At 38.6% G+C, this 19,869-nt stretch overlaps 1 protein-coding gene across 5 annotated transcripts; it reads right to left on the bottom strand.

Annotated features, from left to right (window-relative positions):
- Positions 1–181: 181 nt before the first annotated feature.
- pparaa (peroxisome proliferator-activated receptor alpha a) lies at positions 182–18,985 on the bottom strand. 5 transcript variants are annotated; one of them, XM_026923246.3, is made up of 7 exons: positions 18,895–18,985; positions 12,154–12,386; positions 11,394–11,551; positions 7,925–8,063; positions 5,714–5,913; positions 4,023–4,491; positions 182–1,985 (listed from the first exon to the last, which is right to left on the bottom strand). In XM_026923246.3, exons 2-7 carry the CDS (start codon positions 12,380–12,382, stop codon positions 1,741–1,743), a joined length of 1,440 nt encoding a protein of 479 aa, XP_026779047.1. In that variant the 5' UTR covers positions 12,383–12,386; positions 18,895–18,985; the 3' UTR covers positions 182–1,740. The 5 variants fall into 5 exon arrangements, with proteins under 5 accessions (XP_026779047.1, XP_026779048.1, XP_026779049.1 ...); XM_026923247.3 differs by lacking the exon at positions 18,895–18,985 and adding an exon at positions 16,755–16,997; XM_026923248.3 differs by lacking the exon at positions 18,895–18,985 and adding an exon at positions 16,660–16,756.
- Between the last annotated feature and the right edge of the window lie 884 nt (positions 18,986–19,869).

Consider the following 19,869-nt stretch of genomic DNA (forward strand, 5'->3'; position numbering starts at 1 on the left):
AGATCTTTGGAAAATGGCGTCAAGGCTTTGAGGCTTGTGACTGATTGCAAAAACAGAAGTGCAGGAAAATTTATCACACAGAACATACTTGAGCACATACATATTCACTCCATTCACAACCTTTTTTTTTTTTTTTTTAAAGAATTACCTTTATTTATAATAGTATATACATATTTATTTTTGGTTTGCAGATTCTAGACTGTTAAATTATAGTAGGTTTTAATATAGAGCTACTCTGTTAGACGACATTAATCAGTTTAACCAAGTTTCCTTCACATACAAAGACAAACAATGATTATTTCCCCCATAAACAACAGTTTTATAAGCAATTTCCTTAAAATAAGTGCTTATAATGTAGTGTACCTGCTGTCATAGTGATATGAGTGATTTATTCTAGTGTAAATGCGACTCTGATTGTCCCTGAGTATCTATACAACATAATATTTCCTGATTCACATAATAATAAACACTCACATACTTTACTCCTGTGTAATTACTGAGCAGAACTGGAAATAATATAGCTTTTAGTATATTGTGCTATTACCACACAAAAGGCTGGCAGTCCCAATTTTACCTCTGAGTCAATTCAGTCATAAAGTAATACTCTTTTTTCTTATTTTCAAAAATAAATAACATCCTTTGATAATAACAGCTGGAGTGCTATACACTGTGTACATTTTAATATAAAACTACTATACATGTTTCTTTATGCCTTTTCAAATGAGGTATTGGTCCTACATGATGGCTGTGTGGGTAGGCTGTATTCGAGCATGGCATGAAAATCACACTTCACATTCAGAACAGACGTATGAATACATTTTCCATGTGGCACACACTGCTTTCCGAAGGCATTAAATAACTGTTCACTCAAACAAGTTCTCACAGTTTGCTCGGATTTGAAAGACCCATATATACAGTTGAGTGCAACGGTGCAAAAGTTTGCATACCCTATGTTTTTTTTTAATGGAAGAAAGTTAAATGTATCTGTTTGACAATTTATCTACAAAAAAAAATAGAAGAACATAATTATGAAATGTGGTGTATCCAAAGTATCAGAAACATTAGGCAGAATTGACAGAAACATTTTTGGCATGATGATCTCCAAACGTGATCTGAAGAAAGATGTGTGTGACATCTAAAAGAGTTATGTCAACAGGTATGTCAACAAATAATGGGCAAAGTCTGGGCTAGATATCGAGCCAATGTTAAAACTGAGAAGATCCAAAAGCTGGTCAGAGGCTACGAAGGATGTCGAAGGCAATTATAAAGGCAAAAGGTGGGCTTACAAGTTAAGGACGCGAGATACAGTTTTTCATTTTGTTATTTTTTTTTTTACTGTTTTTTTTTTACTGTTAATATATTAACATAACATAGATAATTTGTGTGTATTGCATATTAACATACATAATTTGGATATTTTACTTAAAGACAAACACCTATGAAACTCAACAAATTAAATGTCTGGCTACTAGTAAAATTTGTAAGGGTATGCAAACTTTTGCACTCAGCTTTATCATTCCCTGTAGTGAATCCACAACTTGTGGAGTAAAAGTCACTGCATACAACTACGGGCTTGCAAGTTTGGCCACTGGGGCTGAATCAGAGCAGATTAATCTGTTAAACCACTAGCAGGTTAATCTGTTAATCCTCTTGTTGCAGTCCTGAAGCTGGAGGGCATTATTTAAACACAGGCTACCTCACATCCAGCTACACCACCAACTCCACCCTGTAGTTCAATGTTCAGTACATATCCTTATAAATTTCCTGCAGTAGTGGATGGAGAGAAGTGTCCTGTTTTTCCTTAATGTCCTGGACCAACTGAGCATGCTCTGTTACCAGCTGCCGAAGATCAGCTAGTTTCTGCAGGAGTTTGGGGAAGAGCAAGGTGTCGTCAGGGTGGCTGGTCTGCAGGTGGAGCCGCAGAGCATGAATGATACTTTCTTGAATGCGTTCGACATGTGACACGTTTCCCAGTCCTGGTCGGTCTGCAAGAGTTGGGAGGGGGGGGCGGGGGTTGTGGCGGAGCAACAAAGGACAGAGAAGAATATTAAAAATAGAGTAAGAGAAACACTGAACAGTATTTCTCTAGGTAAATTAATGACCACGTCATTGGAGTGTATTGCATGGCATGTTAAACAGGGATCCTGTGAAAGAAACAGCGAGCATGTAGCGCTCTGTAGTTAAATTCTCAGGCCTTACAGAACCCTGTGGGCTGCAGCTGGAGTAAACACTCTTGGAAGCTGCAGCTATTTTTGCTGAAGGAGAAAAAAAAAATCACCAAAGACACTCTGAGCCTAGCTATTATTATGTAACCTTATTCAAACACCCACTCAGTACTGGAATGAAAAAAGCAGAGAAGGAAAGCCCTCACACTCAGCTAATACTTGCAGCTCATTAAGTTCTTGTAAAATGTACAATAATCAGTTTCTCTAAGCAAAATAAAACATTTTGACAGAATGTTTGCCAGAACCGCACATTTATAAAAGTAACACTGGTGCATCTTTCACTTCTGTTCTACCAAAAGTGTGTTTGATCAATTTTGAATTCAGTTCCACTGAACACATTTCTGACTCACTTATAAACAGTAGTCTGGGGTTCACTTTACATGAACGTGGGCGCTACCACTTAATAAGGTGGTCTTATTTGTTATGGTACTTCCTGTTTTAAAATGGCAAGGAGAAACAGGTTGTAGCCAACAGATGAGACATGACACATCATCAATATGTGGAGTAAAGATGGAATTCAAATAGAAAGAACTACAGTTTATAAAAAGATTCATTTTTTGTATATAAGTAAGCAATGACATATATTAAACATATAACTGTACATTACTGTAATAAGCACTACTAAAAACAAGGTAATGTATAGTTGTGTGCAAATTTGTGGCCAAATTAGATATTTTGTTAATTTTTGAAGGGAAAAAAAGTAAACACAACTTCAGCAGGAAACTACTTTAAGAAATAACATTTTCTGAAAATATTTATGCTGAGTTACTTGAGTTACTTTATATTGGATGAAGCCTGTGCAAAAGTTTGGACACCCTTCTAAGTCAGTACATAGTAACAGTTTTCAAAAAGCCTCAGTCTTATCTAGATATTGTTTTGCATACATCAGTCGTTCACTTTCGCGATGAGGTCACAGGTAATGTTTCCTTCTGATGACTCTTCCATGCAGATCACGTTTTGTAAGCAACTCTGCAGAGCAGAATGGTGCACCACCACTCCTGTGTCAGCGAAAACTTTCCGCAGGTCCTTAGTGTCATATGGGGGTTTTGCTTTGCCTTTCTGGCCAGGATATGGGTAGTTCTTTCTGACAAATTTTCTTGGTCTTCCAGATCTTGCCTTGATTTCCACAGTTCCCCTTAACTGCAATTTCTTAATGACAATTCAGACAGTGCAAATTGTCAGCTGGAAGCACTTTGATATCTTTTTTATAGGCATCCTCTGCTTTGTAGGCATCACTTAGCTAAGTCAGCTGCTTAGAGGAACTCATGGGTGTTGAGTGTTAGCTCAAGGTTTGAAGCATCAATGATTTTGCTCTGGAAATGTTATTCTATGAAACGTTATCCTAATGACACGTTATCCTAATGAAACATTATCCTAATGAAACGTTATCCTAATGACCTGCCTAACATGTTTTAATGAGTCAGTTAAGGCCTAATTAGTTAAGTTGTGAGACTTTACAACTTGAAGGGTACTATTTTTTTTTCTATTTTTTAAAGTTCATCAAACATAAAGTAATTTATTTTTTAAAATGTTATACTTTATATAGTTTGCTGCAGAGGTTGTGTTTGCTTCTCTTCACTTCAAAAATATTTTTTTACAAATTTGGCCAGGTGTGCTCTGGCCGACTGTATCTATTGTCTCCAGTTTTGCACACACAGAAGGATTGACGATCAAATTGTGCGATCAATATACAATTTGGAAGGAATTTGTTTGTGTGAACTCAAGCCTGACAATGCCTTAAGACTAAGAACAGAATTTCCATTTCACCCAAAATAAAGCACTCACTCTAAGACTTACCTCCACAGCAGATAATGGCAGCCACAAACAGTGCCAGGTCACTGTCGTCCAGCTCCAGAGCATTGAATCGCATGGCGAACTGGAACTTGGACTCTATCATATCACTGAAAGGCTTGCGGAGGCTCTTAAGGAACTCACGGGTAATAAAGACGCTGCCCCGTGTCGCCAGCATCCCATCTTTGTTCATGCATGAGGCCAGGAGGGCAAAGAAAGCTTCATGCACACCGTACTTCAACAGTGTCACCTGGTCATTGAGGTCGATGCTGGAGAAGCCGGGCACAGCCTTGGCAAACTCGGTAAGCTGTGTGACCGTTTCAACTGAGAGGTACTGACAGCAATGGAAGAGGCATTCCTCAGTCTCCTGCCCCTGAACAATAAGTGCAAAGTCCTCCCTTCCCTCACTCAGCATCTGGGTGACCAGGACAGGCTGTGCCTGCTGTAGTGTGTCCAGGTCATGAATGACAAAAGGCTGGTGAAAGCATTGAGAGGTGAAAAAAACATGAAAGGATAATTACTACTAGCAATAAAGTAATTGATGGAGCAGTAATCAGCAACTGTACCAGCTCAAGAAGCCAGGATGCACATATTGTTCTTACCCTTGTAACTACATGTTTCCTTAGCATGACTTTATCCATTGAATAATTCGTAATAGTTACAGAGTAATATGTTTTAAGATGAATAAGTGAATGATAAGCTGGGAGTTTAAGGCACATAGTTAGGGAAATGCCTGCCATCATAAATCAAAACAGAAAGATATGAATACAATTAAAAGAATAATAATAATTTGGTTATTTTTATTATTTTATTTTTCAGGCAGCATGGTGATGCAGTGGGTAGCATTGCTGCCTCACAACTCCAGGCTCCCCGGTTCGAATGAATGAATGTCTTTTATGAATACATACCTGGTTCATATTGTGCATGTAAGTTTAGTAGTTTGTTTTATCTCTATCTTAAAAGCTGAACCAGGGACAAAAGCTGCAAACTTGCCTTAAGGTACTATATACATTAAATATATGAAATTTTTATGTAATACATTATTACTCTTACTCATCCACTTGCAAGTGATACAGTATTAAGACATTACGTTTTCTGCTTATTGTTCAGTTCTTGAACATAAAGCATATTGTTTAGTAACTATTATGAACCGTTCAGGAACTACAATGAAACTGATATAGACAGAAATGGAAATATATGTAGTTAAGTGAATGAAGGAGTTTGGAAAAAAAAACTGAGCAGCTGTGTTGCTGTTCAGTTTGACATCGACAACAGGCTGATAATACCAGTAAAGTTCCAAAGAGAGGATGGAAGCACATTTATTGATTAATATGTATTGTTACTGTTGTTGTTGTTCTTTCGGCTGCTCCCGTTAGGGGTCGCCACAGCGGATCGTTGGCCCGCATATTTGATTTGGCACAGTTTTTACGCCTGATGCCGTTCCTGACGCAACACTCCCCAATTTTAACCGGGCTTGGAAACGGCACTGGGATTGCACTGTCTTGTGCAACCCCAGTGGCTGCGGTTGGTTCCCTGGCCAGGAAGAGAGTGCCAAGGCCTAACCACTAGTCCTCCAGGGATCTATTGATTAATATGTATTAATATATATTAATATGTAATGTTACAACTATGAAGTGGTGTAAACATGTAAAGGAAAATAACAGTAATGTGCAAATTAATGAACTTTTATTGCTCACCGGTGTATTGGTCTTGCCAGTGAGAAAGCCTCGTGCTTTAGCCTTGTTCAGGTGGAACTGTTTAAGATAGGCCTCATGGATTTGGCTGGCCAGAGTCTTCCAGTCATCCAGCTGTGTCTCTCTCTCCTCTTTCTCAGGGATCTGTAGCTCTGCTTTGAGCTTCAGCTTCTCGGACTGTGGCATCCTCCCGAAACGAATTGCTATGACAAAGACAAACACTGTAGGTATGATTTCATCCAAACATACACTGTCTCACATACAGCAGTGCTTGAAAGTTTGTCAACCTAAAACATCATCAGATTTTCACACAAGTCCTAAAAGTAGATAAAAAGAACCCGGTTAAACAAATGAGACAAAAACCATGATACTACCACCACCATGTTTCACAGATGGGATAAGGTTCTTATGCTGGAATGCAGTGTTTTCTGTTCTCCAAACATGACGCTACTCATTTAAACCAAAAAGTTTTATTTTGGTCTCAATCGTCCAAAAAACATTTTCCAATAGCCTTCTGGCTTGTTCACATGATCTTTAACTGCAGATGGGTAGCAATGTTCTTTTTGGAGAGCAGTGGCTTTCTCCTTGCAACCCTGCCATGCATACCATTGTTGTTCAGTGTTCTCCCGATGGTGGACTCATGAACATTAACATTAGCCAATGTGAAAGAGGCCTTTAGTTGCTTAGAAGTTACCCTGGGGTCCTTTGGGACCTCACGGACTATTACATGTCTCATGCTCTTGGAGTGATCTTTGTTGTCCTCCATTTATACACAATCTGCCTGACTGTGGATTAATGGAGTCTAAACTCTTTAAAGATGGTTTTAACCTTTTCCAGCCTGATGAGCATCAGTGACTCTGTTTCTGAGGTCCTCAGAAATCTCCTTTGTTTGTGCCATGATACACTTCCACAAACATGCATTGTAAAGATCAGACTTTGATAGATCCCAGATCTCTAAATAAAACAGGGCACTCACTCACACCTCATTGTCTTCCCACTGAATGAAAACACCTGACTCTAATTTCACCTTCAAATTAACTGCTAATCCTAGACGTTCACATACTTTTGCCACTCACAGATATGTGATATTGGATCATTTTCGTCAATAAATAAATCGCTTATATTATAATATTTTTGTCCCCGTTGTTTAACTGGGTTCTATTTGTCTACTTTTACGTAAATCTGAGGATGTTTTAGGTCATATTTATGCGGATATATAACAAATTCTAAAGGGTTCACAAACCTTCAAGCACCACTGTAAACAAAGTTACGTGCATGCATGCACGCCAACTAACACACATTTAGACAGCATACACATTGGCAGCCACACAAGCACACCAAATACACATTAGAGAATTGCACCACGTCACCAGTCCTTGGAAGGGTACAAGTTGGCAGATAGCCTAAGTAGGTGTGATATAATCCTGGACTCAAAGTGAAGCCCTGAACACTGAGGACGGTCGCAAACCACTCCAGGGACTGCACATGTCTGTATGTAAACTCTATATGCTCATGTTCTGGTCTAGGGTGGTCTAGAGTACAGATAGGTAAGGATGCATGCGGGAGGCTTTGTAGTGAATTATTTTCCCACACAATGAGACTGCTCTGTCCTTGACGACTGCTCAAAGTCCTGTGGCAAAAGTGGCCAGTGTATCTCCACGTCATCCAGGTCATAGGTGCTTGGGGGGAAAAAAAAAAAAAAACAAAAAAAAAGGAAGAAAAAAGCTTTTTGTGTTTGTCTGCTGGGCCAAATTTGAGAGCCACAGCATCAGACCACATCTTCAGTATACAACATCCAACTCAGAAAATGGCATTGTCATGCTAACAACTTTAAATGGACAAAAATAAAAAAGAAAACGAACAAAAATAAAATAAAAATTGGGACCAAAGACTATTTTAAGTGCAATTTTATCTGTATTTAAAATACACTTGCTCATTATTTTCAATATTATTATATTGATTTTATTTTATTTTATCTTACCAAACAAAACCGATTATATAAAGTGCATTATGTTAATGTTTTAATGGAAAGTGATTCAGTGTGAGTGATTACATTGTGATTACCTACAAAGTGATTTCGTGGAAACTGTACCACATATAATGACTAATAAAGTAATCAGAAGGCATACCTGGCTGTGTAATTATAGCATAAACCTATAAAAACGTGCGGCTCTGTGTTGAAAGCCAGAGCCAAGTTGTCCACAGAGCACTCACCGTTGTGGGACATGCCCACGGCGAGGCACTTGTGGAAACGGCAGTACTGGCACTTGTTCCGGTTCTTTTTCTGGATCTTACAGTTGCGCTCGCACTTGTCGTACTCCAGCTTCAGGCGTATGGTTCTCCTGAAGAAGCCCTGCAGAGAATTCATACAGGGTGGGGATTTAAAGGAGTATTAAAGATGGCTTCATTTGTTTTGATTTACAGGGGCAATTTCAATATCCTAGTAATAAATTATAATCATAACTCGCAGCATGTGTAGTAAATTGGCATGATATCACAGGGTAGATTGCCCTTGTGATAAGGCATATTGTGCCATATGTGATTCGCTGATTACCACAAAATTGTCTTTATAAACAATCTCTCTTAGCAGTAAATAAAATTCAAAGAAAACCGGACGTATCCACCCACAAACTGACATGTGTTTAATTTCAAAGTCCAGTCATGATTGCTGAAACAGTGTTGAAGCTGAAGGCACTGTAACTGATCACGCTGTCAATATAACTACTCACTGTTATTATTATTCATATACCATACTGCACAGTTCAATATACAGCTCTACTATTTATTTATTTACTTAGTTAGTTAGTTAATATGCGCACAACATACTTTGTACCTCTGTGTGTTTTTTGTATTTAACTTGTGTGTTTTATTTTTTCCTTACCTCTACTTACTCAGATTTAAATGACTGCTTTTCTGTTTCACTCACCGCTGAAAATTTCTCTTGCCTTTTACTTTTTATTCCATGGAAACTGAATGTAACAATAACTGGATGTCACAGAAACTGGATGTGACAATAAATCAAAATAAATCAAAAACATGATTGACTGAGTGCCTCCTTACATGGCATTATACACAATGTATGTATTTTTTTTATGTATGTATGCTAATGATCATATAATGGCTCTGGAATAATGTTATGGGTAATGGTCACTACTTTAACGCTCTTGCCAACTGTGTCTAAGGTCAGATAGTTGGGAAAATTTGAGGCAAGGTCAGAAAGAGAAAAGTCAGACATATAGGAATTAGAAGCATTCATATACATCTAACTGCACTTTAACCTCTACCCCATTACGTAATGGTCGTTTGAGCATAAAAGCTATGATTTTTATGTATGTATGTGTGTAAGGTTCAGTGAGACTCACACCAGACAGATATTTGCATCTAGTCATGAGATCTACACTTTTAAATAATTCATGTCAGCTGCCTACTGCCTAGGTACCACGTCACGGTTAAAAAACAGATGTGTTTGCGTCATAGGCATGAGTCAAAAACACGTGCATGTCCATGGGAACGAACATTTGCTCAGCTGTAGAGTGGACACTGGGCTATAAACAGCTCGTCTGATACACAGCAATCATACCAGGAGCCAAAGTAAGCCGTATGCCAGGGTGTTAATATGAACATATCACACATACCAGTCCTTAAAGACAAGCCAAGAACACACTGTCTGGAGAACCTCGAATGTCTTCTGTGCTTGACAATTCCTCAGTTGTACCTATTTACCGTGTGCTATTCATGCTTAACCGAAAATACAAAAATATAGCCACCTAAAGATAGTGTAAATAGATAGTGCTTTATTTGTCTCTATTACATAAATAACCAAGCTTGCTCAGAACAACAAATATTAAATCAAGTCCTCCTGCAAGTGGCATGCCTACTCAGATTAAAAAAAAAAGCAAAACCAGACCAGCAGACATTAGAGATGGAGGGAAGAGAGGAAGTTGGAACATGTTAAGGTCAATGTGAAGTTCGCCATCTGTATGCCTATAGCACTGCACAGGCAATGTGCTGAGATTTGAAATGAGATTTGCAAACTCGTGTGCCAAATCTGTTCCACTGAGATGCAGGCTGTAGTGTAGAAGGGTCTTTTCCAAGTAACATGAACATGACATACACGACAATTTAAAAAAATTATTCCAAGTCATATTATAAAGACATGCTGACTGCAGTCTAGATAGACAGGAGTTTGAAAACATTAAACATCGCATTACACGTCCATGTGAACAAAGTTTGAACAGTGCACAAGAATCTGACTGATGTTTCTATGAAATCTCAACAGCCTGGGTTGCTGACTCATTGTAATCTGAGTTTAATCAGGTGTTTACAGAACAAACTTATTCCATGACCAAGTCTCTGTGACCTAAAACATACATGGTATGCTTTTGCTTTGGTCAGTCATGTAACGCTAGGGTTGCACTAAAAAGGCTAAAATAACAACTGTGATGATATAATAACAAAACAGTTTTATTGCAACTCATACTTTCATCACGAAAGCATACTTTTATCACTAAATCATACTTTTATCATGAAATCATACTTTTATCATGAAATCAACAGAAAACAAAAAATTTCCTTTTGTACACGAGCCAGTATTTCATAACACATAGTAACTGAGTGTTCATCTTTCAAACACACCTAAATACACCATCATCACACTATGCGTCCAAACAGACACTTATTACAATGTATGAATTTGAATTAATGTGAGCTTGTGAATCAATAACTAACATTAACCAAATAACTTCCTAAGCTCACCAACATCACGATCATTTATGTTTATTTATACAACAGTTATTTCCAGTCCACTAATTTGATTGGTCGAGCGGAGTTCCAAGAATGTTTGTATTTAGTATAACCGCACTGGGACGTTTCACTGTGTGTATCACTCCTCTCGTCTGTGTTCACCACATAAAATCCAACTTACTAGTTTGAAAAGGTTACTACGGTAGAGTTAGCGATATCATCAGCGAACATGGCAAGTGATACTTTTCAGGAATGTAACTTTTAACGTAAATTATAAAAGCTTGTCAGATGAAGATGAAAAGGAAAAAGCGATGCCATTTTCACCAGACGCACCTTTTAACGGGAATGTACAAATCAGTGTGAGCTAGCTAGTCAGCTTTTGGTCTGTAAAGTGAGTGTAGCTTCTTCAAGATCTAATTCCGCTAGCGGAGCAAAAATAAACAGAACATTTGGCCATATTGTGTCCAAAGTGTCAGTTACTCAATATTAATTTCTAGTTTATAGAATCGTTGTACGAAGTCAAATCCCTATGCCGAATTCCAGCTGCGCTGATATTCAGTATAACCGCACACTCGCTTGTGCAATGTTGATTAAGTAATAAAACAAAAATCGTGATCATGAGTAAAGCATGATTGATTATGCACAAGTGTTTTTCATCATCTTATGAAACTAGATGTGATTGTGCTATTGAAAAATGATTTAAGACACGTCTTCCACTAATCTTAATATAAACTGTGTTCATATTAGCATATTAGAGTCATGCTGTTTGGAAACATTTTACCCTATGCTGCATTTACGTTACAAAATCGGAGATGGAGGAGTCCGTAAGTGACATATTAACAGACGTATTAACACACCACTAACCTTGATTACTGTGTGTGTGTGTGTGTGTGTGTGTGTGTGTGTGTGTATGTGTGCGTGTGTGTGTGCATCTGCGAACCTTACACCCCTCACAGGCATGCACTCCATAGTGGAAGCCTGAGGCACGATCGGCACATATACGGCACTCGAGGTTTAAGGGGCTGGGGTTGATCTCATCCTGCCCTGTGACTGCACCAGAGGCTGCTGAGGATGGACTAGAGGCTGGGCTCAAAACATCTAAGGACACACACACACACACACACAAAACTGTTTCATCACTGTTAATATAAAGAACAATCTTAAACATTATGAATTACTGGATTTATTTATTTATTTATTTTTTTTTATGAAAACTCATCATAGTGCATAATAGCACTGGAACACTGGTATTCGGAATGAGAATTTCATAAATGTATATGAAGGCAGAAGACTTTTTCTTTTTTCAAAGTCTGTTTAACTCCCTAGTCTCAGAATATCATACAGTCACTCATCTTAAGGCTTATTATTCAGTAACTAGTAACTAGTCACTATGAATCTTTCAGTAACTACAGTGAAACTAACAGTAGAAGGGATTTTTATTTATGAGAGTGAAGATGGTAAGACCTGCCAATGGGTCCCAGGAGTTTCAGAGGTTATGGGCATGTCAAATAGTACACTGTAGGAATTTTAATTTAGAAAGAAATTACAAAGAGTTAAAAAATATATATGTATATATGTATGTATACCTGAATTGACTCTTAAAAGCACTTTAAACCTACAATATAGTAACACTTCAGATGCAGTTACAGTGTGTATGTTTATACGTGCTGTTTTTGGATGTGTGTTTTACACATAAGTACCAAGAGAAGCAGAGCTGTTGGATTCCTGGATGTCAGGCAGGTACAGCAAGTTGAAGGTGTCATCGCTGAAGGATCGAGAGATGTCCTCAAACTCCTCTATTTCCTTGATTAGCTCCCCACACAGAGGGCTGTCCAACACTATTTCCCCCGCTGAGGGCAACGGGCTGAATGGATTGGGCACGTCTACCATGGTGCTGGGCCACGGTACTGCAAGCACTGGATCACTCATTAGACTGGAGAGAGAAGAAGAAGAACAGATTGCAAGGTTAATAAATAAAGAGTCCACCAAAGAGTATAAACATCACATTTCGATTTGTCGTGCTAAATGGCACAGATACTACAAAGGTTCAACAACCGCACATTCAATCAACCAAGCCATAGCAATCACAAAAAGACATGGTCTTATCCATGGGTGAGATAGCTGGTAGTGAGACTTTGGCATATTTGCTTTGAAATGTTCAATGTGTCAAACAGCTTACTGTCCTTACAGTAAAAACAAAGGAGTGACCAACATCTTATCTCACACATTGACCAAAGGTCTGCAAGCTGCATGGATTAGGACCTAATGGAGATACGCCAAACATAGGAAAATAACAGTGATGTAATAAAATAGATTTATTATCCCAAGGTAAGACAGAAAAATTTCCATTTTAGCGATATTGTGACGTTAGTCGCATGTGAACAGATCCCCTTATCGATTGTACTATTGATTATCACTACGCCTCTTCTCTTACATATATGCACCAGAGTACAAGGTGTTGCTAATAATATAACACATTGGACAATATATCAAATGCCCTCAAAGGCATTACTACATTTTCCATACAAAAATATCACCATAATTTTATATTATGGTGAAGTTTATTTTGCTGTCATAGGTATTGTGACATGTCTATCCTACAGCCAATAAAAGAGAAGCAAATATCACATGACTACTGCTCGGTGTAACTGGGTCACAGCTTGGTGGAAAAGATATCCTGATAATACTGACAATAAATATCCAGCATCAAACAGGAAAAGCGTTCTTCTGCTGCATCATCTGACTGAAAGCCTTGGGCACTGCTCCTGTGTTTCCAGAGCTCTGTCCAGCCTGGGAAAATCAACTGCAAGGGTATCCAAACTCCTGTCTGCTCTTCGGTCTGAGTTGAATCTCACGATTCATATCATGTGAAGTTAGAAATCTTCTGTGCTGCAGCTGTTAGGGCAATCTAAAAGGAAAGAGCTAAAGCGATTGTTCTCTGAACAGACGACTCTGAAGCACACACAGGAATGCTAGCACATATTCCCTGAGCCCGGCTGTGTCAAACATGCACAGACAAGTGTTGCCACATGCATTCTCACTGGGGAGCAACACAGGCAGACATCAGTTTTGGGAATGTAGGTCAGTGACTAGGGAATAGTAGGTGCATGGTTTTTGTGCAGACTCTTAAATGAATTTCAAAATCTTTGCAAGCAAGCCATGCTTTTGGAAAGAAAGAATGAAGTCGAGACATTGTGGTAGTCTTTAGTTTGTTTTGCATAATAAGAAAGAAAGAAAGAAAGAAAGTTAGTTAGCTTTGTTCTATTTAACCCATGCTAGGTGCAGAGACCTTCCAACAAAGTCACAATTACATAGTATTTCCAATAAATATTACTGTCATACAACCATCTTTCCCTTTCTTCTTCCCACCCCGTACACGTGTCGGACTTAACGTACACCATATGGAGCTTTGCAGCTTGTGTGTATGGTTGGAGCTTCATCTATTCTACTCTTGGTGAGAGTATTTTTTACATAGCAAGTTCCTTTTCTAATGAAACATTAAGCAACATTATGCTTTTCCCTTGGTAGTATTGCTGGCCTTCTTAGCTAGATGTTCTACTGAGAACTTATGATATTCTTGTGACACACACTGGCAATATGTTAGCCATATTACTTTTAGAACTGGAACATTCGCAGTAATCTACAAAAGTTCATCTCTCGCCTCCTTTTTAATAGCAAGGGAACACCGAGGCCAGGATGTGGGAAATATATTACTAGTTTATGGACAGTGCCAAGTGCAATTAGCACAATCCATTCTACTGGAGTGCAAATCAACTGTGCAAAATCTGCCCTGTGTGCACTTTCTTTACTGGTGCTGCAGGGACACCAGGTAGAATTGGCTTCCTCTTACCAGTTCTGAGTGCAGCGGACACGCTGTCAAGACAGAGTAGGCCCGGGAGAGTGGCATTCTGCATGCAAAAGTGGTAACTCAGATGTAGGAAAGGTTTGACAAGGTGCAGGTGGACCTCTTCACCACTACCAAGTTAATAAGGCCTACAGATTCCTGCTTGTGGCCTGTGCCTGTGGGTTGAATGTGTACATGGACCGTGTATGCCCTTTGGTGGAAACTGTTGTGTGAATGGCATGCACCTCGATGGCTGGATCCAGTGCATTGCCTGACTTCCAATATACAAACTTTTATTCAGGGACTGCAAGAGAGTGGCAAGTCCCCAATTACAGTACCCTAATGTTTTATATGGTGGCAACTGCAGCACACCATAGCATTAGGAACTGCATCTCGCTGGGGTCTCATAAACTTATTAAGACCTTCATGAAAATGGTGACGCACCTCCATCCACCACAGATACCCTGATACCCACATACCCAAAAAAAAAAAAAACCCTGCTGTGGTATCCCCCACTTGTGCTGGAGTCACTTAAGGCCCTTCCTTATGAGTCTATACATGATGCCAAACTGAAATAGGTGTCTCTGCAAACTGCCTTTTTGCTAACAATCACTTGAGAAAAAAAGAGTGGGAGAACTTCATGCTCTGGCAATAAGCTCCCCTTGCATGCGTTGGTGGTCAGATGACTTTAGGGTGGCCTTGTGGTTAAGCTATGGATTTCTGCCTGAGATCGTATCACCCAATTTTGTAAATTAATCGACTGACCTTGCAGTGCTCCATGATGACAAGTCTGCGAAACATTCCATGCTGCGCTCTGTATGCACTCTATGGTATTATTTAGACTGGACTGTGGCTGTCCAATCCTACGTGCTCCCTTATCTAAGAAAAGGCTGGCCCCCTGGGTGGTGAACGTCATCACCAGGGGCTATAGATGGGCAGGATGCCTTGGTGAGAATGTTCCAGGGAAAAATTATGACAGTAACTGCAAATAATGCCTCATATCTCACTTTGTTGGAAGATCTTGGCATATGGAAAAATGAGCACAAGATATCTAGGTGATTCTCACCAGTGGTTATACAGGACTCATAGAACCATGAGTATCTAGTGTATAACTTGTGTTTTGTATGACAAAGAAAGAAAGAAAGAAAGACTATAACACTTAATGTCATTTGGTTGGTTCCACACACGGACAGAACTGGAGTCTAACATGCCAGATGATCATATGCCGTGTCCAAAACAGAGCACACATGACACCTTCCTTTCGACATGACACTGTAGCCAAGTACAGGGAGGTCATCAACAGTGGAGAAGCATGCCCCCTGCAGCCAGCACAAACATAAATCCATTACACAACAGCAAACTGTTAATAACCTGCCAGTAACACATAGCTACATCCTCCATCACCTAAACACATATCCAAACCCTCCAGCACCTAATCTTTGGCTCTGCACATCTATTAATTACATTACTGCAACTGCAACACATACTGTAATCATATCACAGCCAGCAATCAGAGTATCAGCAGTGTGCATAAGACAGCTGCTAAGGGCTCCTGTTTCACGCTTAAGCAAGAGGAAGGAGAACTGACCCACAACACACACACGCACACACACCACACACACACACACACACACACACACACACACACACGCACGTGTTATTCCCAATATGCAGCCAGCACAGGCTACGTGCTGAAGAGGAAGCAGGCTGTGGAGGGGTAGAGCTGAGAGGACTGGGAAAGTAATAAAGCTCCATTAAGCCCCTCTCTTCTCATTGTCCTCTCACTGCAGGTCTACGTTGCTCTGCCTGAACAATAGCTGAGAAATATTTTTGGGACCAGAGCAACAGGAAGACAATCAATGTTTCTGCAGGAAAAAAAAAAACAACAAAAACAACATGCATGCTCCTTCTGTGAGATGACACTTCTCATTGATACAGGGCGTTCTTTGATGCTGGAATATCAGCTGGATATTACCCCAGAAGCGTAATAAACAAACTTGCGCAAAACAGATTCATACAACACTGAGACTACAACCAAAAGGATCTTTACATTTAGACAACAGTTTAACTATTAACAAAGTTAATGGCTACAAAAATGACTCAAAAACACACCAAACTTCCATGATTACGCTTAAACACACAGTGCTCCTGTCTGCAGGGAACAAAAAAAAAAGACGTTTCCCAGTCAAACCTGTCTCATGGTCAATGTCTCACAGCTGGATGGAACATGAGACGGACAGGTGGAACTTACTCAGAAACTGGCAGGAAAGGTCAAAAAGGCATGAATATTTAAATAAAAGCCAGAAATAAAAGCAATCAATGTTCACAAGCAAATGTAGTCCTAAAAAAAGAGAAATCTCACTTTCCACTGAAGATCTCTACATTATAAAGGCATTTATGTAAGACCCACAGGTATCCCTCACCACCAGGAGAGAGCAGAAGGAAATCAATGCTTACCAGATCACTCCACACGAGTTTGTTCGGGCAGCAGCAGCCAATAAATACGCTCTGGCCCCAGCGGGGGCCAAAGTCCAAACCCCACACACTACTCTCCTGCCTCTCGCTGTGGAGCAGATTTCCTGGCGCCTCACCAATCCAAGAGGGCAAGCGAGAAGCACTCACATCTGATAAGATGGACTTAATCTCAATATGTAAGAAGCGATAAAGACTTAGGTGTGTTCATGTCAACAACAATAGAGGCTTGTCCTTAAACACCCCCTCATACACATCTATTATAATATCCTGACTTTACCTGACACACAGATTTCAGAAAAGCCAGGTTCAGCAATCTGGGAAAGGAGAAAGAGCAGGCAACGCTTTGGGGGCTGTGTGAAACAGACCATGCAGCTTCAGTCTGTAAAACATGTGTACAAACAGAAGTGCAGCAGGGGCAGTGTTACGCTTTTGGCTCACTTTAACCTGGAGATACATTCAGGGTCACTGGCTCATCCACTGTGCAAGAATGAACTAAAGTATGATACAAATCTTACAATCCACTGCAGTGATTCAAGTGAAAATACACAGAAAGAAAAGGTTCAGTGGGGTTCAATTCCCAGAGCCTTCAATACACAAGATATCAAAGATGATCCTAAGGAACAAAAATTGTAAAGATGATTAAAAATGGGGTCCAATGCATTAGCACGAAACATTATCAGGAAATCCAGTGTTATTTCCTGTTATATCACACAACATAACATTATCAGGAAATCCAAAATTCATGCTGGAGCCAGTGAGTGGGTAGAAAGTTAGAAGACAGAAAAGTTCCAGCCTCTAATAATAATCTGATGGCTAAAAGTGGCTTTCATCACAGCAGGGAGATAAAAGGAGTGTTTGCAATGCTGCAAATAAAATTGATCAATAAAGATGTTTAATATATTGACTGATAATAAAGATATAAAACAATACTACTCCTACTACTACTAATAATAATAGCCAGTATAATTATATAATTTCAGTCATATAATTTTCTACTATTACTGCTACTACTTGTTTATAATTTAACAGATGGATATTACACAATCACACAATATCTGTCTTTTAAAAGCCTAAGAACAGACGACTGCAATCACTTTTACGGTTACTGCCTTAGGCATATTGTACTGCTGCAGCAAACCTTCTCTCCTCAGGATCAGGACCTTATCCATTAATAATCTATCTATCTATCTATCTATCTATCTGTCTATCTATCTATCTGTCTATCTATCTTCTTGTTATTTGTTGTGTATTGTACTGCTGCAACAAAACCATTTCTATTCAGGGATCAATAAAGTATTCCATCCATCCATCAATAATCTATCTATCTATCTATCTATCTATCTATCCTTCCATCCATCTATCTATCTATCTATCTATCTATCTATCTATCTATCTATCTAATCATACATCCATCAATAATCTATCTATCTATCTATCTATCTATCTATCTATCTATCTATAATAATCTATCTATGTTATTTGTTGTGTATTGTACTGCTGCAACAAAACCATTTCTACTCAGGATCAATAAAGTACTCTATCAGTAATCTATCCATCTATCTATCTATCTATCTATAGTCTATATATCCATCCATCCATCAGTAAACTCTATCTATCTATCTATCTATCTATCTATAGTCTATATATCCATCCATCCATCCATCAATAAACTCTATCTATCTATCTATCTATCTATAGTCTATCCATCCATCCATCCATCAATAATCAATCTATCTATCTATCTATCTATCTATCTATTTATCTATCTATCTATCTATCTGTCTGTCTATCTGTCTGTCTGTCTGTCTATCTCTCCCTCCCTCCAGCAGTATTGGGCTGCAGTGCTGCTGTATAGAAGCTTTAATTGTTATGACACTTAATGGACATTCATATGCAACCTCGCCTTGAAATACACATTCGACAAATTAATACATTTATATTAGATTATAAAAAAGAGAACAGCCTGTTATCTTAAAAACAACAACAACAAACAAACAAACAAGCAAAACTGTAAACAAAACTATCTCTCTTTTGATTTGCAGTGACCTGATAACAGTGATTCTTATTATCTAAAGTATTACAGTGACACACAAGCTCCCTGCTGAACAAAATGCCCCACTACCTCACTGAAGTTCATTTCACTTCAACCCCAAGCCGACATGCCGCAGCTCCTCCAAACTGCCCCTCACAGCTCCACTTCCGGTCAAACCCATCAGCGCAGCCAATAGGCGAAGGGCAGCGGAGTCGTTGCTATGCGACGCCAACGTGCCTTAGAATATATGATTAATGTGGAGGCTTTCTGGCATTCAGTGTCTCTGCAGTCAGGATGATACAAGCAGTTAAATCACTCTGAAACTATTTCCAAAAAAGACCCCAAAAAACTACACCAAGTTAGATTTATAAATGAGTAGTAAAGTGTGAGATACTCCAAAGACTGCTTTAACTATCTTCTCAGTGTGACTAATAATAATAGTAATAGTAATAATAATAATAATAATAATAATAATAATAAAAATACAGCCACCTGTTAAAGTTGTTAAGGGAAAAGCTGATCAGTGCTGCCCCCTGCTGTTCAATTCATAATAAACCACTCTCAAAACTGAGTGCAACTTCTCTCCACTAACTCTTCCTTCATCACAAGTTAGGAAAATTCATGAATTAAATTTTGTATAATTAAATTGTTAAATGCTTTTCATTACTTAATCTAAGGTCACTCAGAACTAGCTGCTTAAACTAAGCCTTTCTACTAAGTTAAAGTAATTTTACTGAAGACTCTACAGGTTGAAACAATAAGGTTGGTCACATCAATCATTAATCATTAATTGCACATTAAATAACATAGTGCTTTTCAAATTTTCTCAAAATTTTCTCGTTTTTTTTCCTTTATGATCAGAATAAAAGTATCTCACTTTCTAGATCTGCATTCATGATATTTTACATATTCATTCCTATCCCTGATTAGAATAACATTACAGAGGAATTTCACAAAATGTTGATTATTGCTGGATTTAAATTCAATTTTATAATAGCATATTAGCATATATAATAGTGTATATAATCTTAAAAGATTTTAATATAGCATAAAATATATATTCTA

The sequence above is a fragment of the Pangasianodon hypophthalmus genome, chromosome 18, assembly GCF_027358585.1.
Source record: "Pangasianodon hypophthalmus isolate fPanHyp1 chromosome 18, fPanHyp1.pri, whole genome shotgun sequence".
In the NCBI taxonomy this organism is placed as follows: domain Eukaryota; kingdom Metazoa; phylum Chordata; class Actinopteri; order Siluriformes; family Pangasiidae; genus Pangasianodon; species Pangasianodon hypophthalmus.